At 40.7% G+C, this 15,266-nt stretch overlaps 2 protein-coding genes across 19 annotated transcripts in view; one reads left to right on the forward strand and one right to left on the reverse strand.

Annotated features, from left to right (window-relative positions):
* The window catches only part of PPIP5K2 (diphosphoinositol pentakisphosphate kinase 2), a 48,623-nt gene extending 46,606 nt beyond the window's left edge, over positions 1-2,017 (reverse strand). For 7 of the 14 annotated variants that reach the window (XM_085043037.1, XM_085043035.1, XM_085043032.1 and 4 more), the window contains exon 1: positions 1,632-1,777. The gene's annotated coding sequence lies outside the window, so the exon portion shown is untranslated. Of the gene's footprint in view, positions 1-1,631; positions 1,857-1,893 lie in introns of those variants that run through there. The other 7 variants (XR_014846958.1, XM_085043041.1, XM_085043036.1 and 4 more) reach the window with 3 other exon arrangements.
* On the forward strand, positions 1,795-14,689 carry GIN1 (gypsy retrotransposon integrase 1). 5 transcript variants are annotated; one of them, XM_085043043.1, is made up of 9 exons: positions 1,812-1,907; positions 3,964-4,008; positions 5,363-5,508; positions 6,371-6,564; positions 7,670-7,975; positions 8,780-8,968; positions 9,064-9,231; positions 9,719-10,007; positions 11,776-14,689. In XM_085043043.1, the coding sequence occupies exons 3-9, from the start codon at positions 5,370-5,372 to the stop codon at positions 12,072-12,074; spliced, it is 1,584 nt and encodes a 527-aa protein (XP_084899169.1). In that variant the 5' UTR covers positions 1,812-1,907; positions 3,964-4,008; positions 5,363-5,369; the 3' UTR covers positions 12,075-14,689. The 5 variants fall into 5 exon arrangements, with proteins under 5 accessions (XP_084899168.1, XP_084899171.1, XP_084899172.1 ...); XM_085043044.1 differs by lacking the exon at positions 1,812-1,907 and adding an exon at positions 2,212-2,436; XM_085043042.1 differs by lacking the exon at positions 3,964-4,008 and having other exon boundaries at positions 1,795-1,907.
* The last annotated feature ends 577 nt before the right edge of the window (positions 14,690-15,266 follow it).

Here is a 15,266-nt window from a genome sequence, read left to right on the forward strand (position 1 = left end):
AAATAAACCATTATTATCCTTTAACAGAAGTGTTAAAACAGCCTCAGAAGTCTAGAAAAACCCGTCTGGTAAATATAATTCTCTTACCTTCCCAATATAAAGGCAGCATTATTTTAAACTGGCAAACTAACTGACATCTGGCATGTGATTTAAGTGTCCCCTGCACAGCCACTGAACAGATAATCTTCACATTCATTAACCTCCAAGTTCCTTTCTAAACCAAACCCTGTCAAAGACATCTCATAAAATCATTTATATTTGTGACAAGTTCGAATGTTTCAGGAAAGGCTGGCTTCCAAAATTTTAAACATCCCACTCACAGATGTCAAAACAGCTTCTCCAGATTCTCACAAAATACTTTACTTCAACTTGTCGAGATGAGAGGTTTTGAAAAAATATCTGCATCCAAGTTGATTTGAATCAGCCTCTGGAGGCCCGATCTGTTCTAACCACAACTGCCAGAAGGCTGAAACTTTCTCCCACAGAAAGAATCAGACAACCAAGACAAGCTAACCAGTAAAAAAAAATCGAATTTCTCACATATTGAACTGTAAGAGGCATATTACATGACCACATACAACAAAAAAGTTTTACATAGCAAGAATAGTTTTGTCACTTATAGTATCAAAACTTGTTCACCAAGACAAAGATGGATTCAGTAAGAATTTTGATACTCCAAGGAAAAATCATCAACAAGCAGGTACCAAGACGATACAAAAGGGATGCAGAAAAGATGGAAGGATAGCAAGTTAAACAGATAGAGGGAAACAGTGTTGAAAAAGACACACACAACAATGCAGAAACACTGTTACAAACATCTGTAAAGGTACACCAGATAGAACTAGTCTGTACCAGAAAAAAACCACTTATTTCCTTGTGGTTATGATGCTGATCAACCCCAATCTTCTTGTTTGTGGCTAACTATAGCCAACTACTACATGGAAACAACAGAAGTACCAAACCCCCAGCATTTTCAAAGCTAACCAATACACTGTGAAGTTCCCACTTTCTGGAAAACACCAAGAAAACAAAGATAAATGTTACACAGACACTCACTCTATAAATCTCCCTCATCTCTGTTCCCGACATGTAATCAATTCTCAGCTTTGCGGCTGCTGTTGCTTTTTTTAAATGCTGGCTGTAATCAAGAAAGAGAAATCTCCCTTGCCCCAGATTATTTTATAATGAATTTATCATCGGTTTTGGGATGTTAACAGAGTGTTCCAAGTGCAGAGTTTCAGGAGATGCTCTATCAATCACCTTCTTCGCCATCCCCGTGGAGGCACACACCGCCCTTCACCCTGAGCCCCTCTGTGCCAAAACGCTTCACCTGACACTGACAGCACTGAGCGCACACTGCAACCCCACACACGCGGTGCGCGGCACTGCCGGTACTCCAGACAAACCCTGTCCAAGAGCAGAACGACACAGAGACAAAGCGCTGGCCGCGCACATGTGCCGTGCCCGCCGCAGCTCCCGCAGCAGCCTTGGGCGTGCCCGAGGGACAGGCGGGGGAGCCCGCGGGGCCATGCCCACCCCGCCTCCGGGGCCGCTGCCCGCCGCACCGCCTGCCCGCCCCATCGCGGCTTCTCACGGGAACTCCCACTCGCCTCAGCCACCGTGCTGCCTACCCGCGTCCCGGTCGAGCCGGACGCTGCGCGTTCCCAGGAATGGGAAGGAGGAAAAGGCAGAAAACGCAAGAAGCAGCCGCCGCCTCACCTGCCCGCGGCGGCCCCGCGGTCCCCTCAGGAGGCGGTGCCGGCGCTGCCCCGCCCCTCCCCTCCCTCCCGCCACTTCCGGGGGCGCCACAAAAGTCTCGGGGCGCCGCCGGGGCCGTCGCTGTGGCTGGCCCGGCCGGGAAGTGGCGGCCCCCGCGACAGGCCGTGCCGGTACCTCTGCCGGAGCAGGTGCGTGCCCGCGGCTCGGCGGCTGTGCGCAGCTGTGCCCGCCGAGCCGAGAGGGCGGCGGGGGGCGGTGGCGGCGGGCAGCAAAAACGTCGCGTCGGCGTCGCTTCGCGCATGCGCGGGGCTCGGCTGTCCGGGCACCGGGAGATGGCCGCCTGAGGCGGGCGCTCCCGGCATGCCGTGCGTGGGCGCGGTGCCTGCTGGGGTGTGTAGTGCCGGGGCGGCAGGCAGGATGTGGGGCGAGGCGAAGCGTTGGCGCCTTCCCGGGCGGAATCGGTGCTGGGAGCTCCGCAGGGCTGCTGCGGCCCGCGGCTTCGCCTGCCCACCCACTCGGCCCTATTGACACCTGCCCCAGCCCACTGTCGTGCTTGAAAATACAGGGAGGGATGTAGGCGAGTCTGTCAGTCTGATGCACACGTTTTTGGAAGCACCTTGCTTGGAAAAGCGATGTTTTGAAGCTGTGTACTGGAGGGAGCCTACAAGAGAGCTGGAGAGGGACTTCGTACGAGCGCATGTACTTGTAGGACAGAGGGTAATGGATTCAAAGGAACAGGGCTAGTTTAGATCAGACATTAGGAAGAAATTCGCTAGTGAGAGGATGATGAGGTCCTTGCACAGGTTGCCCAGAGAAGCTGCGGCTGTCCCATCCCTGAAAGCGTTCGAGCCCAAGTGGATTTGGGGCTCTGAGCAACCTGGTCTAGTGGAAAGTGTCCCTGACCATGGCAGGGGGTTTGGGAGTTGATGATCTTTAAAGTCTCCCAACCCAAACCATTCTGACTCTGTGATTCAGGGCTCCATGGGCTATTCCTGTTTCTTGTAGGAATTGCAGCCAGAGGTCGGGGAATTGGTCAAATTCCCCTATTCAAAAGAACAGTGTTACAGTCAGGATTGTGTTTGTGTGTGGGAAAAAATGAGCATAAAATGATGAAATGGGTAAGTTTTAGCAGGTGTGACTGTTTTGCTTGAGACACTTAAGCCGAAGGACCTCTGGTTGTATGGAAGTTTCATTCCCTTTACCAAAATACTTCCTAGCAAATACATTTCCAGCTTCAAAGGTACTACAAAATGTGTAACTGATTTTATATCTTTGATTTTTAGACTTTCAGATGCATTTTGGGTATTGACATAGTGTATTTCTTATCTGAATAGATAAGAAAACCAGAAGATTTTATAAATTGCTCTTTTCAGGGCTGCTTTGTTTTACTTTTTTTTAGGACTAGGCCAAACAAAGTAAGTCATGTAGTGGGGAAAAAGATTAGTAGGGATACAAGAAACTAAATATCCAGGAAGGAAACTTCTATTAGGCAGCAATCCAGCAGACTGTTGAAGCACATAACAGTTTGCTGGGTCAGGATCCTACTAAATTAGTGTATGTGGGTGTTACATAGCACATTCTTTCTTCACTGGCTTACCTAAGCTCTTCAAAATTCTTATAACAGAAACTGCTATTGCAGGAATGTCGATAGGGTGTCTCCTCAGCTGAAGTGTGTGCTGTGGTCCTGCCAAGAAGTATCTTGTTGCTGTGCTACTTAATTTTATTAAAATTGGCAGTTTTGGGCTCCATGGAGAATATTTACTGTTTCAGGCAAGTTTCAAAAGTACTGGAAGAATAAAGATTGTTCTGTAACGTCTTCTCTTCCCATGTGTGAAAGTCTGTGTCACACCAAAACAGTCCATCATCTGTGTGGTTAAGTGAAAGGTTTTACCTGGCTGGTTTTGACTTCAGGTAACTTAAGTGCATGGCTGGCCTTCAGGAAACCCCTGAGTGAAACTTGAATGTGTGCTCGTGGCAGATGGGATATTTTAATTGCCCTTCACCAGTGGTCTTTTATTGTCAGAAATACCAGTTAATTTCTTTTAGACAACAGAAACATAAATTTATTTCATGGTAGCCTCACCTATCTTACTGCCTTTAGTTATCCAATTTACCAACTCAGTGGGTTGGTTTAGCATGTGCTGTCAGATTTACAGGAAAATTTACAGGAAACTGCTGTGTCAGAACAGTCCTGCGTTGTGGCTCCTCTCCTTCCCAGTTCTGAAACACCCTCTTTCTTCACAGGCAGGATCATAGTGTTGAAAAGTGCATCTGTGCTAGTTCTCTCAGGTATGAAATTTTTTTAAAACACTAACACTGTATGACAAGAGGCTTGGCTGGTTTTGAAAACCAGCTCTAGGTTGTACAAAATTAAGTATTCGGTGAGGCAAAAGTCTTGTCACATTTTGAATGGGAAGTTCCTGGCATCATTTGCCATTGATAACAGAGCAGTGCTTAGCTCAGGGTTCAGGTTCCATAAATAACGTATGGCATTTTATTTTCTGGGAGGAAAGGAGGAGATAAGAGCAGGCATGATCACTTTTAAGAACTCTTTATCTCTTATCCACCACCAGCATAATAAAGGTGGGTGAGAATTTATAAATTGAAAAACAGACGTCTTACACATTTTGTTTTCAAATTGCAGCACCATATAATGACATGACATGCATTCCATAGTGACTGGATACTGTCACTTCCCCATAATTATATGCCACTTAGCACATATGGCAGACAAAGTAGTTACTCTTTTTAGCAAGCTATGTGTTGTCGCAGTCTGGCATTAGAACAGTGGCAGGATAAGGAAATATTTACTTACTGCTGTGGATAACCAGCATTCATTATGAAATTGTGACATTTGAGACCCCAAGCTTGATCCTGCTCCTGTAGACATAAATGAGAGCAGGCTCAAACTGCTGTTTCATCTACATCTTCATTGCTGGTGGCACAGATTTGGAAAAAAAACCACTCAAATCATGTAGAGCTTACATCAATAATCCTGTCTGTGAATATTTTTGATTTTCATTATTACTTAATTGTTTTGATGCTATTCCTGCTAAAACCAAACATATTCTGTATCAGTGGCCCATTTTACTAATGACATTTTTGCTTATTAATGTGATCAGGGAAGTCAGCCCATGTCAAGGAATGAATTGTTCCCTCGCATGCAGAGTCTGGTTTGGAACTTGAGAATCTAATTGTCAGATTAATTAGTGAACAAAATACATTTCCATCTATTTCTCTCTGGGAAGTTGTTTTTTTCCTATTTGTCTATGTGAGTTTTTTCAACTAAGGTGGATTTTTGGACATATCAAATCTCCAGCACACCTGAATTTGAGAAGAATGAGAAGAGCAGTTTCTTTCTCTCTGATTGCACTTCCTTCTCCTGTCCAATGAGTATAGTAGAAGTCCCCATTGTGTGAAAATTTTTAAATATAGTTTGACGAAACCAATTCTGCTTACAGCAAAATTAGTGTTTCAAGCAGTTTCCTTGTTCCTAAAATTGATGGTGGATTATACAGTGGATGGCATAAGCTCTTCTTAGAGGCTACATTACCAGGATGCATGTGAGCTACAAAGAAGTCAGTAAAAGCTTGAAAATGTTCTTCTCGGACAATTTATCTAAAATTCTTTGTGTTTTATTCAGATTGGCAATGGTTCGTAGTGGAAAAAGTGGTGGGCTCCACCTGAAGCAGATTGCATTCTACAAGCAAACAGGGGAATATCATCCCACAACCTTATCAAGTGAAAGAAGTGGAATCAGGAGAGCAGCCAAAAATTTTGTTTTCAAAGGTAAAAATTTTCTCTCAAATTACTCTGAAAATAGATATTAAGGTGAAGATTTGCTAATACGAAAAAACAGGATCTTGCTCTGCAGCATTCTGTGATTTTAATAGACATGCTTGATGAGACAAATGCTCTGCAAATTCCTGGTTAATATATAACAAGATGTTTGTAGAAATAGAAGCTTGATCTGCTTTAGTCCATTCAGAACAGGTTTATTTAGCTATATAGAAGCCAAACCTTGTTTTATGTACTGCAGAAATATGTAGTCATATAATTGAAAGGGTTACAGAAAGGGAAATGCAGCTATATACAAGGAATGATCCATCCTGTCTTGGGGGATGACTGGGCAGGAGTGCAAGGACAACTTTGCCATCAGTCACCTGAGAGCCTGCTTCCCTATGTCTTTGCAACCCTGGGAGATGTTATGAGCCTTTATGAACCTCTATAGTCTGCTGTGCTGTCTCAATCCCATCAAAACTGCCAATTTTGTGTAGAGAGAAGGCAGGGAGGAGCTAAAGCTATGACTCTCAGTGTCAGGTTGCTGGCAGGTACCCAAAAACTTCACAAACAACAGTCTCAACACTCCTGCCTCCTGTTTCCAACCCCAGTGTTAGTTTCAGGCTTCCTGTGGGAATGCTGTTTGCATTCTGACTTGCCCTTGTAACTCCTCCCATCCAGATTAATAAACATGGCTGAACTAATGGCTCTTTGGAGGACATAACTGAAATGTTTGTAAACCAAAAGCTATCTTTACACCAAAGTAAACTTATTGTAATAAATTCTGTTCTGAGTCATGCTCAGTAGTTTAGTAAACTAAACAGAAGAAAAAGCACTTGCTTATAATTTTCTGATACTTTTCTTCTTTCAGAAAACAAGTTGTTCTATGTTGGAAAAGACAGAAAACAAATGCGCCTGGTAATTGTTTCAGATGAAGAGAAGAAAAAGGTCCTTGAGAAATGCCACAAAAATGCTGCTGGCTCTCATCATGGAATATCAAGGACACTGACTTTAGTGGAGTCTAATTACTACTGGACTTCTGTAACAAATGATGTCAAGCAGTGGGTATGGCATCCTAGCTACAGGATACTTTTTTATGTAGTCTGTTACAAATGTTTGGTAATCCTATGAACTTTGGTACAAGTACCTCGGCTGTTTCATGAGGAGGAAACATGCGCTTGCAATCAGACTGCAACTGGTCATCTTGGCAATGCATGGTGTTTCTTTTTACTTTTTTACTACTTTTTACTGTTTCACTACTGACTTTCACACTGCTGTACCCTATGCAGCAGAGGAAAGCCATATTCTCTTTTAGTGGGCAGGGCACATCTAGCCCTTGAGAGCAATTCCTTGTGCAAGGACTCTCACATATCTTTGTGAGGATACAATGCACCATCACAAGGGTATGTGGCCAGAGTAGCTGCCTGCAGATAAAAATATGAAAATGGTGTCTCTGCATTACAATTAGGTGTGTTCAGGAAATAGTTAAAAAATCACTGCGTGGGCAAGTTCCTCGTCCATCACCCAAAGATACAGGGGCAGGAGCTCCTAGCAGAATTTGATTCTTCAGGAAAATCTATGTAAATGTTCTTTAAGGCCAAATTACTGTTGCTGACAGCTTGCTGCATCACCTGAATACTTTGAGGTCATGTGCAACTGTAACATGAACTGAAAATTAGCCTTTGCATTCAGATTGGACAAAGGGGCTCTCTCCCACAGATTAGGCTGTTATTCATAGAAGATTATGTATACTTCCAGTGTTTTTCAGCCACAGCATACATAGATGAGCCAAAAGGGGAATGATTAGGATTCCCTTTCATTCCCAGCTGCTTCATATGTCTTTTAGTATTTACAGATAGTAATGAATTTTAAAATTTATACTGTGGACTTGAAACAGCACAGTTCTTGTAGAATGGAGAGAATTCAGCTATAGTTCTTTTATATGTCCCTTTCCTGGCTTTCAGTATTGTTTGGTTTTATTTTGGTTTTATGCTGGGTCTGAAAAATCTAAGGGTGAAAAATAGTAAGAAAGGTGATGAAATGAATTCATTTTGCATTACCTGGTCTGACCTGATATACAGAGAAATAGTGGAGATCTATGATTCTGATGGTTGTCTTAAACCTCACCATTGCTTTTTATTGATAACATCTTCCCTGATGTCTTCTCTAGGTGTATGCTTGCCAGCACTGCCAGGCAGTGAAGAGCACAACCACCACAGTGCCCAAAGCACACCCTGTCAAAGCAGAGGACCCATGGACAGCAGTCACTATAGAGCTAATGGGACCTTTCAGTATTACCAAGAGAAGTCACAAATACATCATAATTATGACAGATTTGTTTACAAGATGGACTGTTATCTTGCCATTGCATGACACTTCAGCAGCTGAAATTGCTAAGGCAATCATAAATGTGTTTTTCTTATATGGGCCACCTCAAAAAATGCCTATTGCTCAAGGGAAGGAGCTTGTTTATCAGGTAAGTATTTACATGGCCGGTTAATCTCCTTTTTTTGTGGTGGGTTTTTTTGTTTGTTGTTGTTTTTGTGTGGTTTTGGTGTGGGTATTTTTTTTTTGTTTGTTTTGGGGTTTTTTGGGGGGGGTTGTTTGTTTCTTTTTTGGTTTTTTGGGGTTTTTTTCCCCAGGAAAAAATACGTTCTTCCCTTACGTTAGATTTGAATTTTGGACCATTTTTGAGAAAGGCTTTAGTATTTTTTTTCCTTCAACTGAAAAAGTAAAGCACATACAAAAAATGTCAAACCTATTATTTGCAATTTTAATGTTATGCAATGTTTTCTAGGGCTTTGTTGTGTGTAAAAAGAACAAAGTAAAGTTATTTCCTGGCAGTCATAGTGCAGGTTTTGTCACTCACTTGAACTGGCATGAATTTTCACACTGCAGTCTGCTGTATTTCATTCATCCATATTGCCTAGTATAGCAATAGCTAAGGGTACTTTTGATGTTGGCTTCTAGTGATTATGAAGGACTTATCCCACTTTGTTCTTCTCAGAGATGATGAAATCATCAGACTGTGATATGGAGGTAATGACAGATCAAGTTAAGTGGCAGAAATGTGATAAGAAACAGTCAATTACTGGCTCCTAAGCCGTACCTACTCCTTTAGCTCTCACTCACAGTCCTGGTCTGTTTTGTGCCAATATATATGCAAGACTTTTCCTAGTCACCATTGTATCAGCAAAAGGGGTGGAAAACTGAGGTTTTTTTACTTGAAACGGGATACAGAACAGGGGAAATGCTCACTAATTGTGTTCTTCTTTTGAAGATAAATGAAGAACTGTTTGCACTGTTCGGAATGAAACAAATTGTACTGTCTTATCCTCAGACAGATGATGTAAATGAGAGAATGTCCAAGACAATCAAAACTTTCCTTAACAAATACTGCATCGACCATCCAAATGATTGGGATGAACATTTGTCTGCTATTGCCTATGCTTTTAATTTGACAAATTTGGTATGTGAAGCTTCTCCCTCTTTTGACTGAAGTTCCCTAAACGGTTGCCAAAGCTGTATGCTAAATTTGCTTGCTTTTGGTCCCCATTTAAATAGGAGCCAGATCAAAACACCCCATATTTCCAAATGTTTAACCGTAATCCACATGTTGTTGAGCCCATGAATATATGTGTGGAAGGAGAATACAGTATTTTTGCCAAAATATTTGAAGCAACTAAAAGAGTCAGTCAAGCACTGGAAGAAGAGAAAACATCTGATTGCCAGGTAAATGTTACATATTTGAATTTTGCGAGTAAAAATACTGAGGATAAAGATGGAAAGGTCTGAGGCATAAAGTATAACTCACCTTTTAGAATAATGTGGGTGTTTGTGTTACAGTTTTTAGTTTGTTTCCCTTTGCCTGTGATCCCTTCATTTCAGTGTAACACATCTCATATGCATTTGGAGAGAGTAACTTCAAGAAACCTATAGTCAAAAGTTTACTGCATCTGACTTAGAGGGCAGAAAATAGAAGTTGAAAACCATTGCTTATGGACTGTTTATTTACAAAGATTAAATCAATTTCTTCATCACTCTTCAGTCCCACATAATTATGAACTACACACATCCAAAGCCATTCAATGTCATACTTAAGCACTGTTAACCAATGTTAACAGTGGTATGAACCACTGTTCAATGTACATAACCAATGGTATGAAAATGCATGGTTAGTTTTTGAAAATAAATGTAATTTATATGTATCTTTCTGCAGGCAGATAAAAAATCTTCAGATGAACAAAAAATCAGAAGCAAAATCACAGTCAAAAAGAAGCCAAAACAGTTAAATACCCTTCGACTTAAAGTTGGTCATGAAGTCCTCAGGCAAAGAAGAAATTGGTGGAAAGATGGTCGTTTCCAGTCAGAATGGGTTGGTCCTTGTATTATAGATTACATCACTGATAATGGCTGTGCAATATTAAGAGACTCCACAGGATCCAGGCTGAAAAGACCCATCAAGATGTCTCACCTCAAGCCATACATAAGAGGGTCCAGTGAAAAAGGTGTATATAATTTTTTCTAAATTTGTATTTTTATATATGTAAAAAAGGTTAGGGTTTTTGTTTTTAACTTCTCTGTGAGGTTAGGTTATTAGAAGAAACAATTATTCATTCACCAGTGGGAGTTATGTTAGCACACACAATAATGTAATAGCTGTAGTTTTCAGTAAGGAGAACAGTAAGTGTGAGTGACTATAGTCAAACTATGCAGAGCATGGAACAGAGCTCATGAATCATGTTTAAAGTCTTTTTAAAAATAGCCTCTATTAAAGTCGCTTCTAATCAGTTCTATTTGTACTGGCTGATAGATGTATAAGAAGATGACAGAAGTACAAGCAGGTTGAACTGTGTTCAAGGAGTATTTTCTGATTGTGTTGCTGTTTTGGTGTAGGGAGGATTCACATTACTTTTGTTCATGCAATGGAAACTTTTTTTTTAAACAACATCAGTGTGTCCTCTAAAGCCTTAAAATAGGAAGAGTACATCAGAGAACTGATTTTGGAATAGTTTATTTTAAATTGTCCTATTGAAGACGACAATGTTTCTCTTACCAGAGCAAATAAAATTGTCATGCTCTGTGGTAGGATGGCTAGAAATTACCAAAGATTTGGGTAACCAAATTCTGCCCTTGGTCTTATATATTCAGCATGTCCTTTTGCAAATCAAACAGTGGCAGCTGTTTCTTTTCCGCTCATGCTGTATTTGAGTTACCATAGGCATTTTGAGGAAAATTAAATACTTGGTGTTCAAAAGACTTCTGTCACAGAGCAAGCTGCTTTTTACTTCAGAGTTCTTGAAGAGCAGAATAATTCCCACCCTGTTGCCATGTGTGGTCAAGCTTTGGTTCTTGGAAGTATATAAACTACATTGAGATGGTAATTTCTTTCATCACTTCTTAAAGCTGAGACCTTTTCAAAGCTGAAACTGATTCTGAAATTTCATGTAAGAAGCTGAAATATTTATGTCAGTTGTCAGTGTGGGGTTTCCAGAACCAAGATGCTGATTTCATGTCATGTCTCAAGGCCATGACTTTTTTTGGACAATCACTGTGTACCTTCCAGTTCCTCATTAAATTGCTCATGCATAAGGAGGAAGTCACATGCATATCAAGCATGTAGATAATGTACAGGAATTACAACAATTTTGGCAAATTGTGTCGCTGTATAAAAAGTTGAAAGTAATTGTCTTTGTATCGGAGCCTAATATGTTTACCACTGAATACTGCAGAAGGAGTGCATAAACATTGAATTAATTCCCTTTTTCAGGAAGTGACTGTCTTGGTATTGTCTGGGATAGAGTTTGGTTTATTTCTTTCGTTTTTGTTTGGTTTTTTTTTTACTTAGCTACTTCACTTGCTTTTTAAACATTTTACGGTTTAAAAAAGTCTGTTGTGTGTGGGATTAAGATTTCCCAGTTAGAGCTTGAAGAAACCACATTTCTCTGTGTGCCTCTGTGCACAAAATGAAAGAATCTGCATGAATCTGTTTATTCAAGATGTTAGTTCAGAAGGTGACTGCCAGACATCAAGCTAGTCATTGACTTAGCTAAGAAAAGCTCTAAATGTGGATCATTGCAAGGATTATTTTGTGGATGCAACGAGATGGCAAACATTTGATGCTCAGTGAAATTGGGAAATTCACAATTATCAATCTGCTGTCACTCAAACATTCTTGTCCTCTTTTGGAAATTGTTTTGAAAAGTAAGTAAGCACCTAACTAACATTTTAAGAATGGCTTCAGGGATCTGAACTAATGGCTACTTTCTTTTACAGACAACCACTACTTTCTACAAGGTGCAGTAGTTGTTGACCATGACTATATTGGTTTCTCTGAAAGATCTAATAATTCAAGCCAACCAGACTCTGTTGCTGAACGGGAAATAAATGCCTACAAAAGAGATGTCACGTCTGCTGTACAGATTCTACCTGCAGCCTGCAAAGAACAAGAAGCAACAGATGGCAAACATGAGTCTGAGCTGAGGGAAGATCATTGCTTTGAACCAAACACTGCAAAGCCAGAGCAATGGCCTTCATCTTGTTGGACCCTTCAGACCAAGGTGGAGGATACTTAAGCATAGTCTTCTGTCACATTTCATTGCCAAGCATTTTGGAACTACTGTGGCAGACTGAAAAAAATGTAATGGCTCCAACTTCCTTAGCCCAGTTCACTTTATTACTTTACGATACTGCAGGTATCTATTGGTTAATTTGTCTGAGTGTTAAGGAAAAGCACTAGTAAAAGCACATATTTTGATCATGCATTTAAATTTTAGATTTTTTTTGTAGAATGGCAGTGTGGCCATGCCTTACTGTTATCCTCTCAGGACACGATGCATCATTTCACTGTAATGACTTTTTCCATTTAATCCTGAGATGACCCATGCACACTGTGAGACAAATTTAACCTAAGCAACTTCGTGAAATTTTTCCCTCCACTACAGAGAAGCTCATGTCTTCCTTTTCCTTTTATATAACAGTTTTATATTCTTTCTGGGAAACTGCAACCTCTGGCTTTAACAACTTTTAATTTCTAGTCTAATCCATTTAGAATCTCACAAAACAATAAAACTGTCAAAATCAAATATCAAAATCAAATACATGTAGTGTTCTGTGCATGAAACAATGAAGGCTTCAGCTGTTCCCTGCTCATCAAACATTTGCTAGGGCAGACAATTTTAATATTTCCGGCATGTGAAAAAATCTTGAGAGCATGCAATATTCATTTGTGGTTTTTCCACAAACATCTGGTTCTCCATTAAAGTTTTATCTTCACTGAGCCTGTACGCATTGGGAGATTTCCATGGACAGTGGGCTATGAAAGGTGAAGCACTCCTATTAACTTACCCTCTGATTTCCTTGAGTGAGTTGTTGCTGATCTCTGGACTGCCTGCTGAGAAGACTGTATCTCAAAGTCAGCTGCACAGGAACTTTTTCATGTGGAAAACTGATGAGTGCAAGTCGGTTCTTTTTTTTTTTTAATGGGGGATTGACATGAAGAAATGTAGCAGAAAACTGAATTGAGAAATTCAGCAACTTCTGGTTGATGCTGAGGAAGATTTGCTTATCTTGCTCTCTGAATATGTGTGTTCCCTCTCCTCTCTGCTCCTGAATGTCATGTGACTTGTAACACAGGTGGAGGAAAGTACTATTTATTGAGTACTTTCAGTTAATTCAGTTAATTTCAGGCAATAAGATGTGGTTGTCGAGGTTTATTATATAACTACCTCATACAGACATTCACACATTCAGTACAGTCTGTCTTTGATATCATGAAATGCATCTGTGTGAGAAAAGAGCTCAGCACAACGAGAGAATCCTGTCTCAACCTTCAAATGGAAAAGAATTAATACTCAACTGTTTTGTGACTTTTGAAAATGCAGTCCTACAGATACAGTTTTTCCCCACCAAGACTGTTTCAAAAAGAGGGTACTGGGAAGCAGTACCCTCTTTCTGGATACATTGTGTGTGTGCACACATGGAATAAATATATATTTTTATGTATCATGCTTTTGAAAAAAATATTAGTGTCAGGCATAAAACTGGAGAATAAGGCAGTTGTTTTTAAGACTCATTTCTTCTTTGGCAGGTGCAAAAGAGAACCACCCTCTTTATTTGTCTTCAAGTGGTCAGTTCCTGAATTTTGCACAGTACAGCGGAGTTTTTTTTCTGGGAAGCTCTGGTGTAATGCAAGTACTGTGGAGTTGCTAGAGCTATACTGAAGAGAGAGCAAATGCTGCAGTGAGAGGGCAGCAGGCAAAACAAAAACCATTTAATATACTGCTGATGGTTTAGGCTTCCTGGTAATTTTCATCTACTGTATTAGATCAATGCCTAGGTTATTATGCCTGTAAGCTGCCACTGGTGACTTATCAGTGCACTGAAGTGTGGCCTTATCTGCCTGGGGAGGTTCATTGAAATAAAATACAGGGTTTTCAAACTACTGACATGAAGACCAGTCCCTGGAAACTGGAAACCACCCCCCCTGCCCCCCCCGGAAATGTAAGACACTGCAGCACCACATGGTGCTTGCAGAAGTTCTCACCCCAGCCCCAGTAGTGTGTTTGTGACCACAGTGAGTTGTGACCTGCCCACTTCTGGTTTTTTATCCAGTTAGATAAATATACAAATGTCCTTTGTACTCTTGCTTACTAGCACACAGGTTTTATTTATGCTAGGACAATAGCAAAAGGCTATTTAAAAACAGAACTCTCAGAAATTCTGCTTTCTAATAGAGTTTTTGCTGCCTTGTGGTTTAGAGGGGAGTAACAGAAGGGAAAACAACATGAGAAAGTGCAGATTTCCTCATACTTCCCAGCACAGACCTGTGATCATTTTTCCTTTGTAAAACTAATACCATTACTTACTAGCTCAGAGCTTGATGGAAAACACTATAAAAACAGCTTCTAGTGAAAAGACTGTACTAACACTCAAGACTGTTTTACTGTGGAATGAAAAGCTTTCTTGTCTCTTGTTGGAATACCTTCTGAACTTTTGTGTACCATTTGCCCATTCTGTATTAAGGTGTTCCTGCATTCCAGGTACAGATGTTTTAAAATTGTTTCCTTTTTTTTCCTGAATGTTCCCTGCAGGAGAGTACCAATGAATCATGCTTTTCAGAGCAAGGAGTTACCAAATTTGAGAATACCACATTTGAAAACCAAATAAATGTCTTTTATTCGTTTGCCCATTTGCTTCTGAGTGACATCCCTATCAATGATGTTCTGCAGCAGCCATCTCTAATGATGCTAATGACCTAGCATCAAAATTGTTGCATAGTAGCCTTCTTGGTGTTTTCAGATGGAATTTTTGGGGGACTGCAGGGGAGTGTATACATCCAGTTAACTGAATTGGTTACCTAAAAATAAAACGTGTGAGCTGTAGATTCTCACTAGGTGGTGAACACTCAGCAAGTGTCATTGTGGGCCTAAGAGTATGGCCACGCCCCTGTCAATTCAACAGAAGGAAATGCCATGTTAGGAGTCCCCAGGACCAGACACTGCTTTAGATTAGAAGGCTAAGACTGATGCAAGTAAGCAAGATTTAGCAGTGTCTTCAAGAAATGGGTACTATACTCTTTTGCACCTATTAGAAGAATGCTGACCTGCTGTTTATATCTTGGTAATTAAATGACGTAGAAATTTGCAATGAAAAATAGTGCACAAAAAGCTTTAATTTGAATAGGAAGGCTCTTCCAGACAGAAGTAAACAGACTGTAAACTGAATTTTAAAACACTTGATTCAGGAGCAGTTAATCCTGAGAGGTT

This window comes from Lichenostomus cassidix, chromosome Z (genome assembly GCF_008360975.1).
Source record: "Lichenostomus cassidix isolate B80296 chromosome Z, HeHo_3.0, whole genome shotgun sequence".
NCBI lineage: Eukaryota > Metazoa > Chordata > Aves > Passeriformes > Meliphagidae > Lichenostomus > Lichenostomus cassidix.

Coding starts and splice junctions, on each gene's coding strand:
- GIN1 (XM_085043042.1), top strand. CDS start 5,370: ATGGTTCGTAGTGGAAAAAGTGGTGGGCTCCACCTGAAGCAGATTGCA. Junction 6,565..7,669: donor CAAATGATGTCAAGCAGTGG/GTATGGCATCCT, acceptor TGTCTTCTCTAG/GTGTATGCTTGCCAGCACTG. Junction 10,008..11,775: donor AAGAGGGTCCAGTGAAAAAG/GTGTATATAATT, acceptor TTTCTTTTACAG/ACAACCACTACTTTCTACAA.